The sequence below is a fragment of the Setaria italica genome, chromosome IX, assembly GCF_000263155.2.
Source record: "Setaria italica strain Yugu1 chromosome IX, Setaria_italica_v2.0, whole genome shotgun sequence".
In the NCBI taxonomy this organism is placed as follows: Eukaryota; Viridiplantae; Streptophyta; class Magnoliopsida; order Poales; family Poaceae; genus Setaria; species Setaria italica.
The window spans coordinates 12440901-12453186 of NC_028458.1; the positions used below are offsets into that span (position 1 = coordinate 12440901).

At 45.8% G+C, this 12286-nt stretch overlaps 1 protein-coding gene across 1 annotated transcript; it reads left to right on the forward strand.

The window, feature by feature from the left end:
- The first annotated feature begins 3106 nt into the window (after positions 1–3106).
- On the forward strand, positions 3107–5134 carry LOC101771886 (GDSL esterase/lipase At5g55050). The gene is made up of 5 exons (XM_004986350.2): positions 3107–3365; positions 3889–4022; positions 4121–4381; positions 4499–4751; positions 4861–5134. The coding sequence occupies exons 1-5, from the start codon at positions 3107–3109 to the stop codon at positions 5076–5078; spliced, it is 1125 nt and encodes a 374-aa protein (XP_004986407.1). The 3' UTR covers positions 5079–5134.
- The last annotated feature ends 7152 nt before the right edge of the window (positions 5135–12286 follow it).

Consider the following 12286-nt stretch of genomic DNA (forward strand, 5'->3'; position numbering starts at 1 on the left):
GCCAACCAATTCATTCCCAAAATCACATCAATGCCTGAGCACTTCAGTACTGTCAAGTTTGCTAGAAACAACTGCTTCTCAAATATCAACAGAACTACCTTGCACTCTAGGGTGCTCCTTACCTCTCCTAAGGGGGAACTGGTTATAATAGGCTTTCCCCCCCCCCCCCCCCCCCCCCCGCCCCCTCCTGAACACCATTGAAATCAAAGGAGGAAGTTGAGGAGAAGAGAGGAAAAGATGAAGAAAGAGTGGAGATGGACTTGGTTGGAAGAAGAAATAAGCCCCCCAACTCCCAATCTTGCCTCCGCCACTGGTCAGGAACAAAGTGCCAACTGACTGTCACTTCATTCTTTTTGGTTAATTTTCTAGAAATCCCAGAGTCTAGGAAGCATGGATTTGAAGGCGAATCATTTGTTTTCTTATTGCAAGTGCTTTTCTTCTGACGTTCAAATATGTTTCACCCATCTTCTCTGGTTGCATTGTTGTTGGTTCAGCATGCAATGTGGAAATGGGCTAGGTTCAAAGGCGTTCAACATTGGTAAAAAGGCCACCGGCCCATAAAACGAGCCCATCTTAAATGGGTCCATTCCGTTTGCAGGATTTTTGAGTTGATCTAAGTCAATTCTTTATCCTAAATGAGATTGTAGGAACTCTATCTATGCTATTTCAAATGTTCTTCCAAAAAAACAAAACCAAAACGAGTCCCACAGAAAACATGTTACGGCTAAAAGCTAGGTCCATGAAACGGCTTTCACCTACTTCTAGCTAGGCTTGGGGCGCCAAATGTGCAGCCACCAGGCCTGCATAAAAGTATTTTTGATTTGAATTAAAACTAAACAACCGCATCACCATCTGTTAAATTTAGACTCTTCCATCTGCATCGCCATCGTTTTCCACCATACCTCATATTCTTTTCAAGCATCTTTTTAGAGCTCAGCCAAGCTCTCGCCATATGTTGCGAATCTGACTGTCTAAGTCGACTCCAAATGGAGATCTTCCATGACTAATATAATATTGAGGCATGTCATGCCATCTGCGAGTTTTGATGGTGGGAGATTACGTCCATACGAGCACCAGCAGTGACCCGGCCACATGCTGCTAAAGAAACATGTGGATGTGGATGTGTGGTGTGCACAAAAATGTAACTAGTGTTTAGAATGTATTTTAAAATTCATGTGCCCATCGGAACATTTCGCTAATTTTATTAGATATTGTGTCGAATATTTATACGAGTCAGTCAGGTTACGATGGGACGTGAGTTGAATTTAGCAGTATACTTTAACCCGGACCTCCTCACAAATATGAAAGGAGGGTTGTTGTTGTAACCATGATGACATAACGACAAGCTTATAAGGGGAGGCAGCACGATGCTGGGACCCCGGAGTGGCCGATGTTGCGGTATTGGGGAGGAGCGCCCGTAGTCATGCCTCGGGATGTAGGCTTCGGCGGAACCTCATCAACAAAGATCGTGTCTCCGTGATTATTTGTCATCGTACAAGTTCGTCTCGATAAATTCAATTGACGCTAGCGGACGGCTCGCCGCGGAGGGCTAATTTCTAAATTGTGATTTGCACGGTGTCGTTTTCTTTTTCATCGAGAGGTACGATCAATATGTTCCACCTTGGACATATGTATTGTGGACGCAAAAGTCGCAATGAGAACGTAGTATTGTTTATATAAAGAGTATGCGATGGCTATGGCCAGCATGCAGGAAGTTGCACGACTATTTAAATTGCAATCAACAATTGGAACCTAGCTGTCCCCGGTGTCTGCCTCCAGAGGCTCCAGATAATCTATGCATAGTTCTCCCATCAAACAGGAACTCGCACCACCCCATTTTAATTTGTTCTTCTGAACATCTGCAAAGATATCCGACCTACAAATTTGATAACAACTGCAATCATCGTATGTTGGTCAAAAACTGCTAAAAGATATGTGTGTTATGTTGATAAAATGAAACTGCATATATTTACATATCCAAATATATAATTGATCATCAATTAATTAAAAGAACCAAATAATTTGAAATGTGTTAACAGTTCAATTCAGTCCAGCTTCATCGATTACATATCCATTTTCAATTTTTCATCACCTCATATTCCTTTTTTTTTTACGTATGGGACGAACTGAAAGCAGAACTTCTAATCCTTTCAGCAGCGTCAGCATGCATTTCGAAGGAAAGTGTGTGGAAAAATGGAACAAGGATGGATGTGTACTACTACGATATCTACATGGTGTACGCACGTACTCATTTGAATATATCCAATGTTGAATGTTGCGTGGGCAATCCATGTGCTCACCCGAACTTTTAGCCGGAATACATTTCTCAGTCAACAGCTGCGTGATTTGCAGGTTCATTATTTATTTTTTATTTCCCCCGAGAGATACGATCGATCAACATGTTCCACAGTTGACAAGCACGCAGGGTTACGTTGCATGAGAACGCATCATACGCCCTGCATAATTGGAGAGGATTGGCCTGCATGAAGTCTGTTGGACGACTGTTTAGCGTGAGTCTAACACTCTTAACTCATACTAGTTGGAAACTAGCTGTATGCCGTATCCTTTAAATTAAGTTCTGATTTTTTTGGAATACGCAAGAGAAAGCTACGTGTCATTTGTATTATGAAGAAAATTAATGTTCATTTTACAACGCAAGCCTGCCGGCACACGCACACGGGTTCACTTGCATTGAGCGATTATATATAAGGTGAATTAAACAACCGGTAAGGTGGAGGTCTGAAATTTTAACACTGGTTTTACTTTTACCTCCTACATTGGCAGGGACTCGTTGGAAGAGACTTGGATTGCACAACACCTCTAAAATGGCAGTTTTGTTCAATTCAGTGCAGATACATATGTAACTACTAGAAGCGGATGCCCAGTGTTATAATCTTTACAACAGCCATACATGGATCCATCTGTCAACGGGGTACAACTGAAACCGACAGGATACAGAACAGAAGTGCAGAAAGATCGAAAAAAGAACAGAAACCTGTGAAGTCAACTTAGCCGCGCGGACAGGCAAGATATTCTGCATATATATTTCGTATAAGAACTCAAGCGGTCGCCGACTCGCCGGGCCTGAAATTCTGAACCTGCTGAAATGGGACCCTCTTGCAAGAGCGCCACCATCGCCGCCGGTGGCCTTCTTCTTCTCTGGGTTAGCTTTTTGGCCGAGCCTGTCCGTGGGGGCCTGGTGCCGGCGCTGTACGTGCTCGGCGACTCGCAGGCGGACGTCGGCAACAACAACCACCTTGCGCTGTCGCCGCTCAGGGCCAACTTCCCGCGCAACGGCATCGACTACCCGGAGCAACAGGCCACCGGGAGGTTCAGCAACGGCCGCAACTTCGTCGATTTCCTTGGTGAGTACACAGGCATATATGCATTGCATTGTTAGTATGTTATGATGAATTCATGCCATTCGAGTAGAATATTTGAGCCCTAACTTATGGTACTTACCGTTCGGATTACACGAAGGAGAATTAGTGAGCTCTCATCTGTGTTGCGTTGATGGCATCAGTAGTCAGCTTGATGAAAAATCAGGTGATGAGGAGAGATCCGCCTCTTGCGCGCGTGCATGTGCTGCTGAATTTGTAGGGTTGCTTAGCTGGTTGGAGCTTTGACTGATTAGGTTCCTGAATTGAGCAAATTAAAACTGATCTCGACAAGTAATAAGCGCCTAAATGCGAGATAATTTGTTGGGTGGCATACTGCTTTTGGTTCTTTGGCATACAGCTTAAAACTTGACAAGTTGAAACATTGCATGTTTTATCTCTGATCTACACGTCTACACTCTATGACTAGACTAGCTTAATTACATGCTTTTCTCTTGTTAAAAAAAGTATGAAAAAGGAATTAACTTCTGCTGCACATCGTCCATTTCAGCTGGCAAACTCGGGTTGACCAGCCCTCCTCCATACCACTCCATCAGCAACACCACTCCAGGACGTTACTCCACGTTCCTGACGGGCGTCAACTTCGCTTCCGGAGGTGCAGGAGTATTGGGCCTCACGAACAAGGTTAAACTAGAAATATATTCTTACGACCAGAACCTCGCCAATGTTTCTACGATATATTCTATCAAAGAATGACAAATGATAGCTGCATGGATCTGCAGGGTCAGTGTTTCAGCTTCGACCACCAAATCGAGCGCGACTACCTCAATGTGTACTCAGGGTTGGTGCAGCAGCTCGGCAAGCCTCAGGCAATGGCCCATCTCGCCAAATCGATATTCACCGTGGCCATCGGCGGCAACGACATCATCTTCCGCGCCCTTCCCCCCACCGTCACCGTCGAGCTGCTAGCAGTGGAACTGCAAGTACTCTCTCCTCAGCGGTTCATCGAGCTGCTGGCGCAGAACCTGGAACGCCAGCTACAGGTGTGTACACTAAACCTGCATACACAGGACAAGCCAGCATATACAACATAAACCTCTGTATGCAGTCAGAAACCGACGATGCTTCTCCAAAACTCTGAACTTTTTCTGGATTTTCAGAGGCTGTACGAGCTCGGGATGCGCAGGCTATTCTTCGTCGGCGCGGCGCCGATCGGGTGCTTGCCATTGATGCGGGAGCTGAACCTCCTCACCCAGGAATGCCACCCAGGAGCAAACGACTTGTCCGTTCGGTACAACGCCGAAGTGGCCTCCCTCCTCCGGAGCATGAGCGCGCGGCACCCGGATTTCCGGTACTCCTTCTTCGACGGGTACACCGCGCTGATGCAGTACATCGACAAACCGCAAGCAAACGGTACGCATGCAGGCCAACCGATGATCGATGCCAATATGCTTCAATGTTCAATCGATTTTATGAACACTATGAGTAATACAAGTTTTCTTCTGATTCTTGCGTGGTGAAGGCTATGCTGAAGTGAAGGCAGCGTGCTGCGGTCTTGGGGACAACAAAGCTATGTATCGCTGCGGCCGCGTGAGCTGCGTGTGCCCGAACAGGACGGACCATATCTTCTGGGACCTCGTCCACCCGACGGAGACCACCTCGGGGAATCTCACGAGCGTCGCCTTCGCCGGATCCGCGCCGTTTGTTTCGCCGGTGAACGTGAGCCAGCTCTGTGACTAGATTGTTGTGCAGGGCCAAAAGTTATGGCATTACGTTGTAACGGACACGCGACCATATTTTTGTGCCATTATTTTTCACGCATTGTCAAGAAACTGGGATGCAAATGCACCCGATCCAAAATTTCATTGTGCTGTCATATATTCGGTTAAATCGGTTAACCGTGGCCTATAACCGAACTAACCGTAATTAATTCAGTTACTGAGGGCAAGTACATTGCTACACGTCAGCGGTCTCATAGGTCGTCTCATGCAGTGCCACGTAGGATTTTTGATGATGTGGAGAAGAGAGAGCGAGGAGAGAGAAAGAGGTCGTTGTTTCGCGAAACAACCACCTCATGAGCTAAATTGTAGGACTACAAGACAACTTAACAACCATTGTACAAGTTATTGTTGCCATGCAACTCATAATATTTTATTTTTCTTATGCACAAATTAAGGAATTATATACCATTACCAGATAACTTATAGGACAACCCATTGTACAGGTTGCCTGTTAAATCGTCTCAAGATTACGTGTCAATGCATAAGACCGCCTATTAAACGACATCAATGTACTTGCCCTGAGAATTTGTGACCGAAATATTCGGTTTCGGTTAGTTTGGTTCGGTTCCTCGGTCTCAATTAGTCCAGTTCGGTTCCTCCTTTTGTTAAAAAGATGACACAGAATTACACATATACCATATCCACAAGTGTGCCTCCTATCACACGTCCACAATAAAGTGCTAAAAGAACTCGCTGTAAATCGTGGACATTAGGGTTTGAACCGCAGTGGATAGAATAGAAGTGTATCCCAACGCCTCCACCACCACGCTAAGTACGTGGCAGTTCGTAGGATTGAGGACTTTCATAGGAGGACAAAGCGCTTGCCTGCTTTGAGGTTTTGCACTGGAGTACGTGAATAAGGACAAAAAGAAAATGTTAAGTCAACAACCAGGCGCGAAGACGTGATATAGATGTTCTGATTTGCCAACGTGTCTCCTTCGCCCCCTCTACATCTGAAGCTATATATATGTTCTCTTTGTCCTTGTAAGAGCACCACGATCTGCAGTGGCCTTCTTATTTTCTTAGCTTTCTTGGCCGACATGGTGCAGGGTGGCGCGGTTCCAGCGCTGTTCGTGTTTGGTGACTCGCAGTTGGACGTCGGCAGCAACAACAACCTGATGATGACGCCGTTCAGGGCAAACTTCGTTCCCCCACAACGGCGTCGACTACCCGGCCGGGGCACCTCGCTACCGGCAGGTTCAGCAATGGCCACAACTTAGCCGACTTCATGGGTACAAAGTTTGAGAAGAACAATCGTATCAATTCTCGTGATGGCACTCCTTTATTTTCATAACATTTTGTTAATCTTTGTGGTTCCACCATCGCATGCAGCTGGCACTCTCGGTCTCGCCACCCCCTCCAGCGTACAGGTCCATCAGCAACACCACAGAAAACTACTCCATATTTCTGAATGGTTTTAACTTTGCTTCTGGGGGTGCAGGAGTTCTAGACATCACAAACAAGGTCAGGTTGGAAATTAGAGTCTTATGACAAGTCAATTTAATTATTACTAAATTGAGGTCCTTTTAGAGCCTCCACTAATTTCTCACACAATAGATGCTCTATGAAACGAGAAGACCTAAATTCCAATGAAGAAAGACTAAAGCATCCAACCACCAATCCTATAGAGTCCTTTATGATGGGAAACAATAGCCAAATAAATAAAATAAAATAACAAAACTACCGTTATATGTACTTCCCAATTACCCACTTCACGAGCCAAAAAAAGAGACAGAACATATAAATTCTCATAGAAAAGTAACACATCCGACTGTTGACCTTGTAAACTCAATCATTGTTGGAAACCATAACCAAAAATTAACCAAAACTTCCTTATGTATATACTTTTGAATTACTAACTTCATGTCCTTAAGAAAGAGAGAAATCCTACAAACTCTCATACAAAGCAAAATATTTGACCATCGATCATGTAGACTCAATGGTATTATTGGCAACAATAGTCATCTAATTTGCTTCTAAATTATCCACCTCTGCTGTAAGAAAAAGTAACCCAAAGTAACTTCTAAATCAACATAGAAATCATCTACCTCTGCCATTATGAAAGGTGTTTACTTAAGGATTTATACACCAATGACAATATTTGTCCATGTTATAATTATACAAATTGGCTATATATTAACTGAAGCACTACAACATCTCTAACTTGAATAGTTTAACTGTGAGCACCCATACTACACACAGTTTCTTGACCGAGTAAATCTGACCAACCGAGCACTGTGGCGCAGGTTGCAATGGCTATTTATGCTATTGTAGTAACTAAGAGTCCATTATAGAGCCAAGCATGTAGGTTTTAAAAAATCCAACAGGAGCGTTGGAACAATAAGAGGTGCAATAGGCCTGGTTATCAGCTTGGATGAACAAATCGAGCGCGATTACTCCAGTGTTTACGAAGGACTGGTGCAGAAGCTTGGCAAGAATCATGCCTCAATCCACCTGGCGAGATCGATCTTCGCGGTCGGAACCGGTGGCAACGACATAGCCACTTGTGTATTAACAGACCCCACCAATCAGCTCCTGGTATGTTCCGATCAGCAGTTTATCAACTCGTTGGCAAAGTCCCTGGAACGCAAATTGCAGGTGCATATGCTAAACTTTGAAAACTTGTACTGTACCAATCCGTGTGCAGTTCCCTCACTCAGAATAAAAAACTGTGTGAATTCCAGAGGATGTACAAGATTCCATCTTTTTTTTCAGATAAAGGAAAAGGTTCCAGCTTTTTTGTACTGTGATGCATACAACCACCGTCACACCATCCAAATCATGTAAAGTCTAGATGATCCACACATGTGAAGCACTGATGCTTCAAACTAGCTGATTAACAATGACTTGGTTTGCTAATTCGGTGTCACCTTTTGGTGACAGGCTTTGCTGAAGTGAAATCGGCGTGCTGTGGTCTCGGGGACAACACTGCCCAGTTGATATGCATGCCGATGAACACGCTCTGCGCCAACAGGAGGAACCACATCTTCTGGGATGGCGGCCATCTCACGGAGATCACCACGGAGAAGCTGGCGGGGGTCACCTTCAACGGGTCAGTACCGCTGGTTTCACCAGTGAATTTGAAGCAGCTCACCGCCCTATAATCATAAGGGTACTATGATGTGCCTAATGTATACGTACTCAATCAATCCTGAGAATGATGGCGAATAATGTGATTGCTTATGTACCTAACTAATATATGTTTAGTTTGCTTCCAATTTTTGCCCAGCAAAAATAAGGGTATGTCAAAATCAGGATTTGCCAAAATCAAGGCACGCCCAAGATAGAGTAAGAAATTTGGATATCAATTTAGTGCACCTGAACCTTTTCCTTTAAGAAGTTACTAGAAAGTTTCTAGTAACTTGCCATGAATTTGGCTAAAAATATTAGCATGCTAAATTCTTGGTATTGAACTAAGTGATAGCCAACCTTTATAGGCACGACTTGGATTTGATTTTTACCCAACTAATCAGGCTCTATCGGCATGTAGTTTTCAATGTTTAATGATTAAACTAGTATTTATATGCAACAAACATTTCAAAATAATAAAAATTCTTAGATTATTTTTAACAAAAATAATGAAAAATCTTAGAGCAGTTTCAACAAAAGTAATGATGTTGACATTTGCGTAGTTTAATTAATGTCCGATTCCTGGTGAGGCACGCATAACAATAAAGTGTGCCCACACGTGGGTTCAGGCCGCAGGCCGCAAACAGTCAATGCTCTCAAAGGAATGAAGCTAGAAAGTCAATTTTTTTCATAATAGAAGGGCCGGCAATGCAAAGTTTTTCAAGTTTTATCAAAATTTGATTTTTTATTGGAGAATAGAATGTGTTAGGCGGGCCTGGGTAATTGAGGTAGCATGAGACTTAGGGGGTGTTTGAGAGCACTCCACTCCAAATTTTTGAGATCCACTCCACCAACTCCACCACATTACAGCTCCACTCCACCAACTCCAGAAAAATACCAGAGCTGTCCACATGTTTGGCAAAGTGCACAGATCCAGCTCCGGAAATAGAAGATCTTGCTGTGTAAAGTCCATTATACCCATGTGAATGGGTCCCACTTGTCAGTCTCTTTAGTTCTCCCTCTGTTCTCCCTCTCTTCTCCTTTGCTGGTAGGGAATGGAAGGCCACGAGCAGGGCGAGCAGAGGCGGGCGGCGCGGCAGGGACGGCCGGCGGGCGCACGGCGGGCGGCGCGAGGGGCGGCGGGCGGGCAGGGCGGGCGGCGCGGCAGGGTGGGCGTGCGGCGGGCGGCGTGGCAGGGGCGGGCGCACGGCGGGCGGCCGGCACGGCAGGGGACGGGCGGGCGGGCGGCAGGCCGGGGCGGCGTGAGGGGCGGCGGTCGGGCGGCGCGGCGGCGGCGCGGTGGAAGGCAGGGGCGGCACGGCGTGACGGGAGTCTTTCTTTTTTTTTCACGAACCGGTAACCTGTGTAACGAGTGGCAATGGTGGGTAAATACCCACCAACTCCACGAGGAGGTCTGTAAAGGGGGTTTTTGGAGCACCTCTTGAGGTACTCCACCAAATACGTGGATCTACCCCCTCCTCCACGTTTTTCCTGGAGCCGGATTTGCTGGAGCCGAACGCGTTTGGATGCGATTTTTTTGAAGTTGGTGGAGTGGAGTGATTTTTGGTGAAGTGAAGTGCTCCCAAACATGCCCTTAATCAACGCTAAACACATGCAAATTAGACCACCGAGTGCAGACCCAAAAGTTAGAAACATGGCCTAGTAGATAGGCTTGGTATAGTCTTATTGGGCCAGGCTAGTTGGACATTGGGCCCAACTGAACTAAGGGAGGTTAGTTAGGTCGAGAATTCTGTTTTTTTTTCCCCTAGCTTGAGCTTAGTTCTACGCAGGTCGACCAAAAACGACAGCGAGTGAAGTAAATTCTAGTGCGGTGAAGTTAAACTCCCATCAGAAGCTATACACTTGAGTAAAGATTGCAGCATCATATCCCCTGCTTAATTGCTTATATTACTGGAAGTCCTTCATGAGTGCCCGTTTTGCTTCTTCGTGACCATTGGGAAGCGGTGTCGACAGCTATATAGTGCAAACGGAGCGTTGTACTAGATGGGTTTCCTCTCAACGAGGTTGATCGAGTTCCACTTACATAGCTAAAAGGAAATTCATGGATACAATAATTCCTTTTGCATCTCTGCAGTCTAGAATGGTAACGATTTGCATCCCAATCGCCATGCTATGCATCCAATGCAAACAGGAACTTACAGGAGGTGGTTTGTTTCAGAGTCGTTTTCTGGCTGTGCATGCAGTGCGGATGCAAAGCGACGTTCGTGCGTAGCTAGCTAGATGCACTGCCTAGATAGAAGCCTCTTGTCCGATGATCCGATCCATCTCTCCAACTGAGAACTAAAATGTGAACAGAAATGAAATGAGGTAGGCCACTCTCTCGAGAGTTGAGAGGACAGATGGTGTCCACTCTACCACATACGTCCGCAGAGACGCTGCAGATAAGGGGTAGTCTCGTCGGTGCTCAACTCAACACGTCGTCACGTCAACAGCTGGCTCCTCTCGATGCACAGATATGCATGCATATGATGATGGGTTACACCTTACACGAACGAATCCGGCCGCACCGAGCGAAGAACCTGCACGAAATCAGCAAGCTAGCAAGAGCAGCGTATGGGCCACCAATGGTCCATATCTCAGTCGTGGTGGACTGAGATCGATGCATGCATGTGGTCCAAACTCCAAACTCAAAAGCTAGCAAGCATATATACCCCAAACAAATAGACTTCTCGGCTCTCGCCATAATGCGCATGCACTCCCGTTCGACCTCAACCGTACGTCCTAACATTTGGGATCGGAGAGTAGTACGTTATTAGCAATGGGTGCCATACCTACAACATCAGTCAACGAACACGGATTGCCGTGTGTGGACACGTCGCAACGCACAAATTGGCACCGCTCAGGAAGAGTGCTTACAGAAGCTTCTGATCAACGACAGGTACGGTGCACACCACTACTACATCAGTATGTGAAAGCAGAATCTCTCTTGTTGCTTGCATTGCGTGGTCTCCGAAGCCTAGTCAAAGGGGTACAGTGACACCGGCATAGTACACACGTCGCTGGATTAGCTGTGAGCCTGCTGTGACCACCAGCCGTGCACTAGCTAGCAAGCGAGAGCTATCATGGAATGAGACAGATGCCCCCGTCGCTACGTACCGAACCGAAGCCGCATCAGGTTCGTCTGGTCGGCCGGCTAAGCTACGCCAGCGAATCCGGCCGACGACGTATGGGCCATGATCGGCCCCGCTTCCGCGTTTTCCACTTCGTTTTCTGCCTTGAGCGACAGCGGTGGCGTTGCATGTTCACTGTGGCCAGCTGCTTTCCATCTGTAGTCCTGTCCATCGACTGCGCGCGACCTCCTCGATCGATCTGTCCCTGTGTTCTGAAGTTAGTGGGAGCAGCTTCATTCGACCGTGCTACTCAGGTGAATTGGATGTTATAAAAACTAACACTCCAAGCACATATATAAAAACTTATTTTAATTTTAATTTCTATCTAGATGTGCACTAGGTTTTTTATGTGTTGCACCCTATGTTCCAATCATATAAACTACACATGGCAACTCTTGAAAAGATAAACGTGAAAGGTAAGTGCAATAAGAAATGCGGAAGTTATTGAGGTATCGGAAAGCAAAGATTTCCAATAGTCCTCATTGTTGGAGCCCTTCTCAAGGGAATGCCAACGTAATGGTATAAACTCCCCGGTCAAGTAACTCTAGGATAGCGGACGGGCCTTCCCCATACGCAAGTGGGTCTCTGCTTAGCCTCTCCCATACTCTTTTGCCGCTCATCACTCTTGGTAGAGCTTCTGCAAAACGCCAAGGGCTTCTCCTCCCTTTCACATGCACCAACGGCCACTCCACAAACACGATGTTGGAGGGTCTCACAAGACTTACAAGCCCTAGATTTACAACTCTTGGTACGTGCAAGCACCAATAATAAGGAGGTGTGCAAACCTCGCCTAACTCTAGGCTAAACCATAAAACAATTCGCTAAGAGACCTAAACTAGTACTAATCAAGACCTAAGCCTTATGATAATTGTCTTAATCTTCTCTTTAGCACTTTGGTGGATAGATTACTTTGTGTATACGTGAGAACCAAGCCTATAGCTTCCCCGAGCTCTAACTCACATCAAAT

Coding starts and splice junctions, on each gene's coding strand:
- LOC101771886 (XM_004986350.2), top strand. CDS start 3,107: ATGGGACCCTCTTGCAAGAGCGCCACCATCGCCGCCGGTGGCCTTCTT. Junction 4,382..4,498: donor ACCTGGAACGCCAGCTACAG/GTGTGTACACTA, acceptor CTGGATTTTCAG/AGGCTGTACGAGCTCGGGAT. Junction 4,752..4,860: donor CGACAAACCGCAAGCAAACG/GTACGCATGCAG, acceptor TGCGTGGTGAAG/GCTATGCTGAAGTGAAGGCA.